The 12,800-nt window shown below is 45.1% G+C and overlaps 1 protein-coding gene across 1 annotated transcript; it reads right to left on the bottom strand.

Moving 5' to 3' along the window:
- Positions 1–2,065: 2,065 nt before the first annotated feature.
- LOC128973788 (uncharacterized) lies at positions 2,066–11,378 on the bottom strand. The gene is given in 7 exon segments (XM_054390222.1): positions 2,066–7,624; positions 7,914–8,095; positions 8,192–8,395; positions 9,269–9,429; positions 10,657–10,810; positions 11,263–11,344; positions 11,346–11,378. Coding segments are annotated over 7 exon segments (6,375 nt in total).
- Positions 11,379–12,800: the final 1,422 nt, after the last annotated feature.

Raw genomic sequence — 12,800 nt, 5'->3', positions numbered from 1 at the left:
AACACCTGGGGGGATCCTGGAGAGCCCATGGTTTCTGCTGAGTAAGATGCATTTATATGCTGATTACAGCTGATTTTAGGACAGTCTTCCAAGTTCAGAATTAGTTAATCCTGTCCGGGTAGATATTGCCACAGACATGGTGATCAGGATATACATTTTCAGGAGAGCAGTCAGGAGTTTGTGTCTGTCTAATTGTATGGTTTCACACCATGAGAAGTTGAGACTGGCAGCAGCGGAAGTGGCAGTTGCCACCTGCTGAGAGGAGTGCAAGGCTTGCAGGGCCTGTGAGGGGTGTCTGTGGGACCTGCTGGGCACCCCTGGGCTGTGTGTGTGGAGAGCAGCCAGAAAGTAACAGGCTTAACGAGAGAGGTGGGCAGGAGCTGGCACCGTCAGCTGCCCACATAGTCCCTTCCAATGGCAGGAAGCCATGTGTGGCCTTGTGAGACAGGCAGGCACAAGCTGGGCACTGTCAGCTGCCCACGTTCCCTTCCAGTGGCAGGAAGCCGTGTGTGGCCTTGTGAAACAGACGGGCACAAGCTGGGCACCATCAGATACCCACACAGCGCCTTCCAATGGTGGGAAGCTGTGGGTGGCTTTGTGAGAGAGGCAGGCAGGAGCTGGGCAGCAGCATCTGTGGCTGTTTGCATGTCAGCAGCCAGCTGTGGCCAGCAGCATCTGTCCCTGTGGCTGTTTGCATGGCAGCAGCCAGCTGTGGCCGGCAGGACACACTGGCCTTTCAGTACATAAAGAGGGTTCAGTTTATGAGAAAGATGGGCAGAGACTCTGTATGAGGGAGTGTAGTGATAGGACTAGGGGCAATGCTTTTAAACCAAAAGAGGGTAGGTTTAGATCGGACATAAGAAAGAAATTCTTTACTATGAGGATAGCAAGACACCAGAACAAGATGTCCAGAGAAGCAGTGAATGTCCTGTCCATGGAAGTGTTCAAGGCCAGGCTGGACAGGGCTTTTAGCACCCTGATCTAGTGCAAGACATTCCTGCCCATGGCAGGGTGGGTGGAAGAAGATGATCTAGCCCCTCCAACCCAAAGCATTATATGATTTTCCCCAAACATCCTTAGAGGTTTCCATCCACTTTGAAGAACGAAGCAAAAATATGTGTTTGGTTTTTTTTTCAATTGAATCAATTCTGTGGTGAGTAAACAATGTCAAAGCAAGAATAAGAGTTTCACTAATGAAGAACAAATATTTCACAGTTTCCCTAGCATACCCCTCTTGCTCTGTTTCATTCCTCTTGGATATATACTCAAGTGATGTCAGTGCTGAGTCTTCAGGAAAATGTACTCTGCATAATTTATATGGACTACATTTATACTCTAAATAATACACTGAGAAGATCTGCAAGTATCTCCTTTATATGTAATTTGCTTGGAAGGCTTATCATTAGATTTATCTTACAACATACTAGCACATCATGTCAGAAAAGATTAATCTAAAGTGCTAATTTCAGATAGATCAAAAGCATTTGTAAGCTCTTCTGCGTAATACAAAGTACTGTTACTACCACAGACTAATAAAAAATTATTTGGTCTAAGCTGAAGGAATGAACTAAAGAGTAATTGTGTGTTTGAAGAGGTAGGTAAGAATAATTCTTTTAATGAATTTCAAGTATTATATAAAGTCACAAGGAATGACTGCATACATGGATAATAATCCTCAGCTGGTTTCTTTACATGCACATTCTCATTTATAGCTGCAAACAGACCATTTTAATAAAGATTTTAATATCATTTTAAAAATGCAATGTACACTGAATATACAAATCTGCCAAATGGAAAGGTGTATTTATGTATCAATCGACCTACTTCCAATTAAAAATATTGAAAAATGAAGGTACAAAATATTGAAAAGTAACAAGTCAAACAAATGACTGAGATTAATACATCTATCACAATGGCAGAAGAACCTGAAGTGGTTTTCTCTGGGTCAGTGCAGAAAAGTACATTAAGCATCAGAGGATGTTCTACTCTGCAGTTGCAAGTTCTGCGATACTGCAAAGGGTCCAGGTATCTTCAGAGTTACACAGTTCCTGAATGAAGAAGACTTCTACAGACGACTCTCCTTTTCTGCACTTTCAACTGCAACACTCTTTTTCTCAACTACTCCATTTGTATTGCTTTTCTCTTCTAAAACTACTACTAAACTTGACAGAGTTGTGTGAGGATCAAGCAGTTTCAGAAGAGGTATGTCCACCTTCCTCTCCTGAAAGACACGGTTCTGAATTGTCATAGCTAACATGGAGTCAATGCCCAAAGATGAAAGTGTTGTATTCATGGTTAGTTCATCTGCATTCGATCCTGTGATGTCACTCACCACTAAGGTGATGTAGTCTTCAGGTTTGATTAAGGCACTATCCTGGACTTGAGTTTCCTCACGTGTTTCAATCTTGTCACTGAATTCTTCTAACAGAATTGACATGAAGCGACTTTTGACTGAAATAATCCGAGAGAAAACATGATGAAATAAAGCTTGGAAGTTTAATTTGACAACAGCTTGCTGTGGGTTATTCACAAGTAAGGTCTTCCTGAGATACTCATGGATTTCATGCACTTGCAGAATATCTATGCCCTTGGATTCCAGAATGTTCTGAATACGGCTTTGATTGAGCAGTATGCCAAGGTTCAAAGCACCCCAGTTAATGGATTGGCCTGAAAGCCCACAGTTCCTCCTGTAGAGGCAGAAGACATCCAAGAAAGAGTTTGCAGCTGCATAGTTTGTCTGGGTGGAGTTTCCAAGAAAGGAAGTAACAGAGGAGTAACACACAAAGTAGTCAAGCTGCTGGCCTCTGGTAGCCAAATGCAGATTTAGAGTCCCTGCTACTTTGGGGTTCAGCACTTCCTGAAAGTCAGCCAAGGTCAGAACTTCAAGATGGCCATCGTGTAAAGCTACAGCACTTTGAAATACACCTTTAATTGGACTTCCTGCAAAGATGTTCACAATGGACTGGAAAGCTTTCTCAACATCACTGGTTGAAGTAACATCACACTGCACAAACACCACTTTGCTCCCTTTATAGTGCTGCTGCAAAGCATTCAGCTCTTCTTGCTTCTCATTGCTTGGCATTCTCCTGGAGAGTATTGCAATGCACCCTCCTCCATGCTCAGCTATGAATTTCACTGTTTCAAAGCCAAGCCCAGTGAGGCCTCCAACTACTACATAAATAGCACTGCGCTTGAACAGCTTCTTTGGGGGCTCATAGATTGGTATATCTGAAGACACAGTGATGTCCTTCTGCCTTCTCACTACCGCAAGTGGGACAGATTTGCAGGTAAAATAGGACATCACAGAGTTTACCCTTTCAAAGTTCTCTGCAGGCTGAAAAACAGAACCTGACAGATGCCTAAAGTGTTTCATTTCCAGAGAACTGATCCATGCATGCACAGTTTTTTGCAAGTCCTTTAGAGGTGCTTTCTGGAAAATGCTGCTAAGTGTAACAACATGGAAGGTAACATTTTCATGATCAACTCCAGTGACATTCTGGATACAATCAGACTGTTGATTGCCACACACTATCACCACATCTTTAAGCAAGTGCATGTGAGCTAGATCCTCCTGAGACAGCCTCTTTGCTGGTGGAAGAACAACAAGGGCATTGCATAAATTTATGTTGTGGAACTTATCAGGAGTGGGCTCTGCAAGCACTGGTCTCCAACCCATCTCTTCTGCTGCCGCAGAAAGAACCTGGCACAAAACTGATGATGTCTCTGTAGAAATTATACCCAATGTTTTGCCATGTTTCCCCTTGGGTAATCTCTGATGGAAGATCTCCCATGCAATGATAAAGTATGACATACAAGGGACAGTCTGAAAGCATGGGAATTTCTTTACATTGAAACAAACTGTTCCTGGAACCCGAACTCTGGACGAGGCAACAGCAGGATAGCATAAAACCACTTGATCTCCAGCTTTAACCTTCTTCACATTCCTGCCCGTTGCTATTACTGTGCCACTGAAATCAAGTGCTAGCAGCCCATGTTTGTCTACTGCTTGTGAATTCCAGTACAGTGTATTCCCAAAGTTTCGACTTGAAACACTGATGGGAAAATAATCTTCTGAGTGGAGACATATTTTATCCACTTGGATTTCAACACTCTGTCTGTCAAGTGGAGTAGCAGTGCTGGGGTATAATTCAGCAGACAAGTCTTTTGCTGTGTATGGATCAGAAGTGTACAAAGTGAATGTTTCTGACTTCTGGGGAGATTTTATGGGCTGGTTGCAATCTGCATCAACAAAGGGTGTGCGTCTGATTTCAGCCACATAAATTCTGCCATGGCTGATGCAAACTTCTGGATAGTCTCCGATTTTGTATTTGACAAGAACGTCTGCTAGCACTGAGATGTCCAGGGAACTGGTAGAGCTGAGGTCAATCATCTGAAAGATGATTTCTGGAACTTCAACGGCACAAGTTCTGGTCATGCCATACAAGGCAAACCCACAGTTCAGGTGGTCTACATATCTTTCTGTTGTTCTGTAGGTGATCACTCGGACTGCACAGCGGGACGTTTTCTCTCTTAATGCCACAATGACCTGGCGATAGGCTTCACAACACTTTGCCAACTGGGCTACCACTTGGCTTGGGAAATTCTCATTTAACTTTTGAATTCCCCACAGGAACAGAATTTCTTCATAATCCTCAACCTCCGATCTCATTTTATTCTGTGCGTTCCCTTCCAGGTGGGCTTCCCAGTCTTCATACAGAACATACCTTGAATTGGGATGCAAATATTTTTTCAACTGCTCAGCTATCCCGAACTTGTCAGCAAACACCAGCACTCTGGGCAAAGCCCCAAGATGTCCGACTGTCTGTGCAAGAGAGATTTCTTTCCACTTGTTTTCAAACATGAACTCATTGTCTCTGGAAGATGTTTGCTTCATGAATGTGACGGCAACACGCTTCAGTTCAGCCAAAACAGAGCCACGTTTGTCCATAAAGCATCCACAGACCTCTAGGCTGTTCCCAAAGGATTTGCTCGTTCTCATGTATATCATCATCTCTTCCTCCAGCGGTCGCAGCACCACCAGGCTGCCTATCCCTGAAGGAAAGCCTGCTTTGGACTGCAATGTCCTTGAGGTCAAGACAGCAGTCATCTGCAGGAAGCAGTCGAGCAGCACTGGATGGATACAGTAGTTGTACATCTCCCTGAGGGTCTCCTTGTTCACCTTGATGCTTGTTATAGCTTCCTTCAGTTCCTGGCAATAATGCACATCCCTGAGCTGCCTGAATATGGAGCCATACTGAAAGCCAACCTGAGACAGCGATTCGTAAATCTCCTCTCCGCTAATCACTGATCTGCATCTTTGATAGACGTCTTGGAAGGAGATGGTGCTTTCTTCCACCACAGCTTCAGGACCCTTTGCAACTTGGCCTGAGGCATAAACTGCATTGGAGGAAGAGAGGATCTCAAAGGCTGTCACTGCCTTTTGTGGATTCAGCTTGACAGTCAAGACTTGGGAACTCTGTGTGAGAACACACGGCGCAGAAAAACTGATGCTCATCTGGCAACTACTCAGAGGCACTCTGGGACTTGAGCTGCTCAACACAGAGGCTAGACCAAGCTCCACATAAAAAGCACCGGGGACTAAAGCCACACCATTGTTCTTGTGCTCATATAAGTATGACGTTGTGTCCTGGGACAGCAGGCAGCCAAACTCCATCTTGTTACTGCCCATGCCATAAATCAAAGGGTGGCTGGAGCTGACACCTCTTTGGTTGGCTTGTTGATGGATGTCCAGATAGGCCATGAGTTTTTTGCGCTCAAACTGATACCGTGGAATGGCCACGGGAACGCTTTGATAGCCATCATAGAAGTGCTGCCAGTCGGGATTGTACCCCAGTTCAAAGAGGTTTCCTACCAGGGTGAAGAGCGTCTGGTGCTCTGCACCGGACTGCAAAGAGCAGAAAACCTTTGTGTCTTTCCCCAGAGTTTCCTTGATGCTTCGCTGCAGTACTCGGTGAGGACTTATTTCCACAAACACCACATTTTCCCTGTCTTTAGCTGCAGTTTTGATGGCCTGAGTGAAAGCAACAGGCTCACGAGTATGCTGGGCCCAGAACTTGCCCAGAGCAAAGTCATTTTCAGAAGCAGCCAGCCCCGTCAGTGTTGAAATCACTTCAATTTCCCCCTTCTGTTTTTCTAAAGGCTGGAGGCTCTCTTCCAGCTCTTCAAGTATGGTGTCCATGCTGGGGCTGTGGTACGCAGCTGGAACATTCAAAACATGAAGAAAGATCTTTCTCTGGCTGAAAGCTTGAGCTAAATCTCTCTGGACAGCATCCATGGCATCTGAATTCCCAGACAAGGTGCAGGAAAGGGGGCTGTTGAAAGCTGCAATGCAGACCTTTCCCGAGTAGCGATGCAGGCGTTCCGCAATCTCTTCAACAGGGATGTTGCCAACCACCAGCATTCTGCCCCCAGTCGTCTTGGCCTGCAGCCGGCTCCGATGGTAAATCACTTTGACTGCATCTGCCAGGGAAAGGTACCCAGCAAAGTGTGCAGCAGCAACTTCCCCTACCGAGTGGCCGACGGCAGCCACTGCCTTAACGCCCCAGTATTTCAGAAGGGAAGCTAAGGCCACCTGCAGGGTGAAAAGCAGGGGCTGGGCAAGTGCTGGGTTCAGCAAATCCTGTGGGCTGTGACCTCCTGCTGGTAGGAGGCTGATGGGAGCCTGTTTCTGGAAAAGAGCTTCTATTTCCTTGCACTTGTCTCTGAAGAGAGGCTCCGAGCTCAGCAGGGCCTCGCTGAACTCCGGCAGCGTCACGCCGTTGCCGCAGAAGACAAACACCAGCTGTGGCTCCCCCTTCAACATGGTGAGCTCAGTGCTTGCTGCTGACACAACCTCTTGCTGCAAGTGTTGGAGAGAATTTGTGACAAAAGCTCTTCGGTACCTGTGGTTGGCGTGGCTTCTTCTGCAGGCAGATGTGTAGGCCAGGCTGGGGAGAGTGATGGAGTGTCTGGTGCTCATCTGCTCAGCCATGTCAGCCATTGTCATCTGAAGGGACTTGCTCGATGCTGCTGACAGCAGCACTAATTCAAGAGGCCTCCTAAAGGCTGGCAGGGGCTCTAGCTGCTTTACCTGCCTGACCACAGCGTGAGCGTTGGTCCCTCCAAACCCAAAGCAGTTGATGCCAGCTACTCTTCCATACTCCTTGGATTCTTCCCAGAGCTCTACAGCTGTGGGAATGGTAAAGTTTAACTTCTCTGTGTCGATGCTGCTCATCTCCTTTGAGTAATGCAAGGATGGAACAATCTTCCCGTGATGCATCATCAGGAGCACTTTGATTAACCCTGCTGCTCCAGCAGCTGATTCAGTGTGGCCAATATTGCCTTTCACAGAACCAATTTTCAGAATGGAAACCTGTGAAGACCTCATTTTACAAATGACTCTGCCTAGGCTTTCAGCTTCAGTAGAATCTCCAGCAGCAGTTCCTGTTCCGTGGGCTTCAATGTACTGCACCACCGAGGGATCAACACGGCTTTCGTAAATGCTGCGCAGCAGCTTCTCCTGCTCCACCTGAGAGGGTCTTGTGATTGGAGTTGTGGACCTGCCGTTCTGATTTACAGCACTGATGTTTATCACACCCCAGATTTTGCTGTAGTCTTCCTTTGCCTGTTTCATAAAAAGGCAAAATTATTTTGAATCTTCACAGGAGTTCTCTGGATACCAGAAAGGAAAACAACAAAACCAAGAACAGACAGAGGGTGAACCTAACTTTTAAACCTACGATCCTTTCCCCATGGTAGGGGAAGTGCATAAATGCTTCATGCTTAAAAAGTGTCTCATTACTCCTCAGCTTGATTTGGAAAATCTCTTCTGGAAGAGTAATGTTTAGAGCTGAAGATACAAAACTCAGGTAAGCCATCAGTCTTATTCTAGGCTGCTCCCCAAGCTATCTTACCTTTTTCAGAGGTTTGAGGAAAACAACACCACAGCCTTCTCCCCTTCCATACCCATCTGCCTTTTTGGAGAACGGTTTGCTTATTCCTTCTGGAGAGATCATTTTTGCTTTACTGAGAGATACAAAGGTGCGGGGATCTATTATGCAGTTCACTCCACCACAGATTGCAGCCTCACAGTCTCCTGGAGAGAAACAGAAGCACGCCCATGTTGAGAACTGCAGGGTGAGAGACACAAACAATTGTCTTTCCTTGTCTAGCACCTCTTCACGCCTGTTACCTGATTTAATTGCTCGCAAGGCATAGTGCAGAGCAAAAAGAAAAGATGAACATGCAGTGTCGATCACCAGCGATGGTCCAGTCAGGTTAAACGTGAAGGAGACTCTGTTAGCAGCAATGCTCATTGCTGTTCCAGTACCATCATAATGATTGATTTCACTCACTGCCCTGCTTGTTACAATTTCATAGTCTCGATTCATAAGACCTGCAAAAATATCAAATAGGTGTCAGTTTAACCCCAGTGAACAAATGGATGTAGAACAGAATATGAGTTCAGCTGGAAGTGACCTTCAATAAGCATCTAGTCCAACCACCTGACCAATTCAAGTCTCACCATGTTATTAAGGGCATTGCCCAAACGCCTCTTACATGTCGACATGAATGGAGCCTCAATCTCCACTCTAGGGAGCCTGTTCCAGTGTTTTACCACACCCTCAGCAAATTAAATTCTTCCTACTGTCAAGTCTGAAGCTCCTCTGATGCAGCTTTCATCAAATTTCTATGCCTCCTGTCACACCAGGGAGAACAGATCAGCACCTCCATCTTCACTTACCCTCTTCAGGAAGCTGTAGAGAGCAACAAGGCCCCTCCCCAGGCCTCATGATCTCCAAACTGGATAGACCTGGCTGTCCTTAGCTGCTCCTCACAGGACATGCCTTACAGGACTTCCACCAGCTTTATTGCTCTCTTCTGGACACTTCCTTTTTACACCTCAGGGCCCAGAACTGCACACAATCATCAAGGTGAGGCTGCCCCAGTGCTAAGACAATGGCTGCCTATGATCACCTCATTACCCAGCAATTAATGCACTAGAGCCCTTTCTGCAGGGCTGCTCTCCAGACACTCCTCTCCCAATTTATCCTTGTGCACTCTGTTCCAGGTGCAGAACCTGCCATTTCCCTTGTTAAATTCTAGAGCAGCCCACTAATCCTCACTGGGACCCACAAATTGCAAGCAGTGGCATAGGACAGCAGCCCTAGACCTCCGGTGCTAGTTATGTAGGTGAAGTATACAAAGGGGTGCTCCAGACTTTAGAACATTCACACAGACTTTCTTCACCATCAAATTTTCATCTTACCAATGAAAACACCTGTTTTGGTGCCACTGACAGCTTCTACAGGGACTCCTGCATCCTCCAGCGCTTTGTACGTGCACTCTATCAGCAACTTCTGTTGCGGATCCATGCGTTCAGCTTCTGTGTTATTGATGCCAAACAGGTGGTTGTCAAATGAATTAAATCTAAAAGACACAGACCAGAACACGCTACAATGTATGGACAATATGCATCCACTTCAAGACTCAAAGTACACATATTCTGCAATACTACGAAAACCAAAGCAGAAGAAAATGTTGGTAGGCCAAGGATGCTTCATGTCCCACTGTGGATTTGCATTTCAGAGTTACAAGCCCACTCCTAGACATCTTTAGTCATGTGCTTATCCCACCACTACCAACAGGACTCTTCAGATTATGAAAATCTGCAGAAAATCTACAGTGACTGTGCTATAATGTGGCCTTAGGCAACAAATTCTAAACAAATATTGTCTTGTAAGTTATTGCAAGGTACTAAGTAGAGGATCAGCTTAGACATTTCCAAGAGATCCTCATACTTCTCTAATAATGAACTCCAAATATTTTATCTGTGTATGCACACTTTGCTCCTCCAGATTTTCGCTTTCGCTGCTCTCTTCACCTGATAGTTACATATACATAATCTGTCAGTACTATGGAGGAGTGACTTAGAATAAATGAAAAGTTTCCCTTTTTAAAGACATGACAATATGAACCTGGAGAAAAGCAAGATTATTAAAAAATTATGAGTAGTTCAGGTTTCCGAGCAGGTATAACACTCACAGGAAGTCTAAGATTCCCTGACTGTCTAGCAAAACCAGACTTCTTTACTTTGTCCCTAAACTGTCACATCTGCACCCCAATTACAGCTACTTGTCCCTACAAACACAGGATAAGGTCTTGAGTTCCAGCAAAGCTGGTTAGCCTTCAAGCTGAAACTGGAGAAGACTTGGCAGGCAGTTCTCACAACTCAGAGTCCATACCCTGCCGCTTTCCACAGTGCTATAAGCAGTAGGAATTATGTGACAGGCTGGAGCCCATCTCAGATCCAAACTATTCCCCCTCATGCCCAATGGATGTGAATTTCTGTGTACTCAAAATGCAGACACTCCTCCAGGTGACAGGAGACAATACATGGTGAGTATTCACATTCATGTTGGATTATGGAATCACAGCCCTATGTGTGCCTGGCCACAAACATCTGTGCTGAACATGGCCGGCAGCTAAATGTGCTCATCAGTGTCACACACCAGGAAATCTCTTCACAGGAGAGAAAAGAAAGCCAGTGCTGGGGCCCATTGCAAGCTCTCCTGTGCCTCACACCCTCTGCACGGCTGAACACATCAGACTAAGCACAAAACAAAACCCAGTGGCACAGCAGAGGAACAGACTCACTCATCCAGCAGAGCTGCTCGTGTTGTACATATCTTTCCTGGCTTGTTGTCATCTGGATCATACCAGTCCTTGGTATCAAATCTCTCGGTGGGGATTTCGACTGTGCAGTTTTTGCCTTCCTCCAGGACTTTCCAGAAATTGTCAATGCCATCTCCTGTTGTGCAAAGATTTAAAAGTAGTTTAAATTATCTGCTCCCCCTCCCCAGGCAGACTCAGAAATGCACACCCACTTACTGGGAACTCTCACTAATAAATCTAGGTTGCTCAAGTAGAACCACCACATAAACAAATGGACATTCTTTGGTGTGAGGAAAATGAAAGGATATGACTGATCCCTTTACTGCTTGTGTTAAACCCCACAAAATCCTTAAGCTTCTGCTCTCACCATTTCCCTGTCATCTCACTGCATCTACTACATACAGCCATCTTGTCCTTAACGACCACATGGGAATGATGAGGTCTTTTTGGATCTGTACAGCACCACTCCACAGGGAGCCCCACTGACAGCAAAAGGTCATCTCCAGATACTAGTTTTTAGACAACAGTGAGTGGCTCTGATTTTCAGTGTTCACCCAGCAGCCTGCTTTGCTTTTACCTGAAACTCACCTCCAGGAAAGTTGCATCCTATTCCAACAATAGCAATATCATCTCCAGCCTCAATATCCATCTTTTGAGCTGCACAACAGAGGTATAATTGTCAGCTAGCTCAAACAATTATGCATTTGTCATTAAATAAATATTAGTTTAAAAGCTGACCTTCCCACAAACACACAGACTTGTTCAAAGCTCGATTAATCTTGAATGATCCATTTCTGGCCATGACAAGCAGTGGCACTCCCCACAGGTGATCAGAGCTGTGCAGTATTTTTCTTGTTCCCCTACTGTTTCAAGGAATCCCTGGCTAACTCCCCGGACTCCTCATCACAAACATTTCCTTTTTACTGTTCACCTCTGCTGCTCCCGCCAGCAGCTGATCAGCTCTTGAGCCTCTCCCTAGATCAGTCCTGCCTGGCTTTAGTCTAAATCAGCTTGCTCTGTCATCCCAGCTTAAGCCCTACCAGCCATGCTCAAAGACACCAAATGCTACAAGACTTCTTCCTCCTGACAATGCACAATCTGCAGGTAGTGCCACTACAGCCATGCCAATAATTGCCCTTTCTGCCATTTGCAACTTCACAGGGAGAGTGATTTGTGGTGAAGTGACTCCACAAATGTTTTCAACAAAACAGATGGCAAAGAAGAACTTAAACCTGATTTTACCTGATTTAGTCCCCTTAATGCTTGGAAGGCAACTCATGAGATAAAATCCAAAATCCATTCAATTTGATTAATTAGAACTCACCAGGATGCTCACCTCAGAACCCTTCTGGGTGACTTGATTCAACCCACAAAGAGGAAAAAAATCACGTGCAAAGGGATTTGGGGGGAGTCTTGGCAGTGGTGACAGATTCTCCTCTCAGTGGTACCACAGTAGGTCCCAAAGAGCCCTTGTCAGTTACTGAGTGATGGCAGCAAAACAGAGATGAGTCTTTCACAGCCCCACACATCATTCATAGCTATCATTACTGGGAGCTTTGCTCTGAAATGTGAAATTAAAAGCAACTGCTCACATTCACACTTTGAAAAATTGACTCCTCAGTTCCTTTAACTAAGACAGAGAGAGCTAAAAGGCCACCTAACAAAACCAAGAAAACAGGATCTGTCTTTCTAGGAGTAAATTCTATTTTACCAACAATTTAAAGTCTAAAATGCTACAAAAAATGTTTTCTTTCAGTCATTCAAAATTGTCTATTCTCTCTATTTCATATTTTGATATCATTGCAAACCCAAAGCTGCAATGCCCAACACAGATACTCTTATTACAAAGGCACTTTTAAGAATCACTCCTAAGTTAGCACTTAAACAGCATACCAGAGAAAAATAAGCACCTTCTGATGACAGCATAAAATATATCTTTGGCATCTCTAGAGTTATCCACTGAGCTATGCAAGTCTTACCTTATCCCAGTAGGCTGTACTGATAGGCTGGGTCTTTGGGAGTCACTTATATAGGATTCTGTGAGGTTTCGTATTCGAATATGCACGCTGCAGCGTGGTGAAGATGTTAACGCCTTCCACAGGAAAAAAGCCAGTGAGTCACAGAAT

This window comes from Indicator indicator, chromosome 20, assembly GCF_027791375.1.
Source record: "Indicator indicator isolate 239-I01 chromosome 20, UM_Iind_1.1, whole genome shotgun sequence".
Classification (NCBI taxonomy): Eukaryota; Metazoa; Chordata; class Aves; order Piciformes; family Indicatoridae; genus Indicator; species Indicator indicator.
Note: the sequence above shows the minus strand (reverse complement) of the source record. Positions and strands in the feature narration are given on the sequence as shown.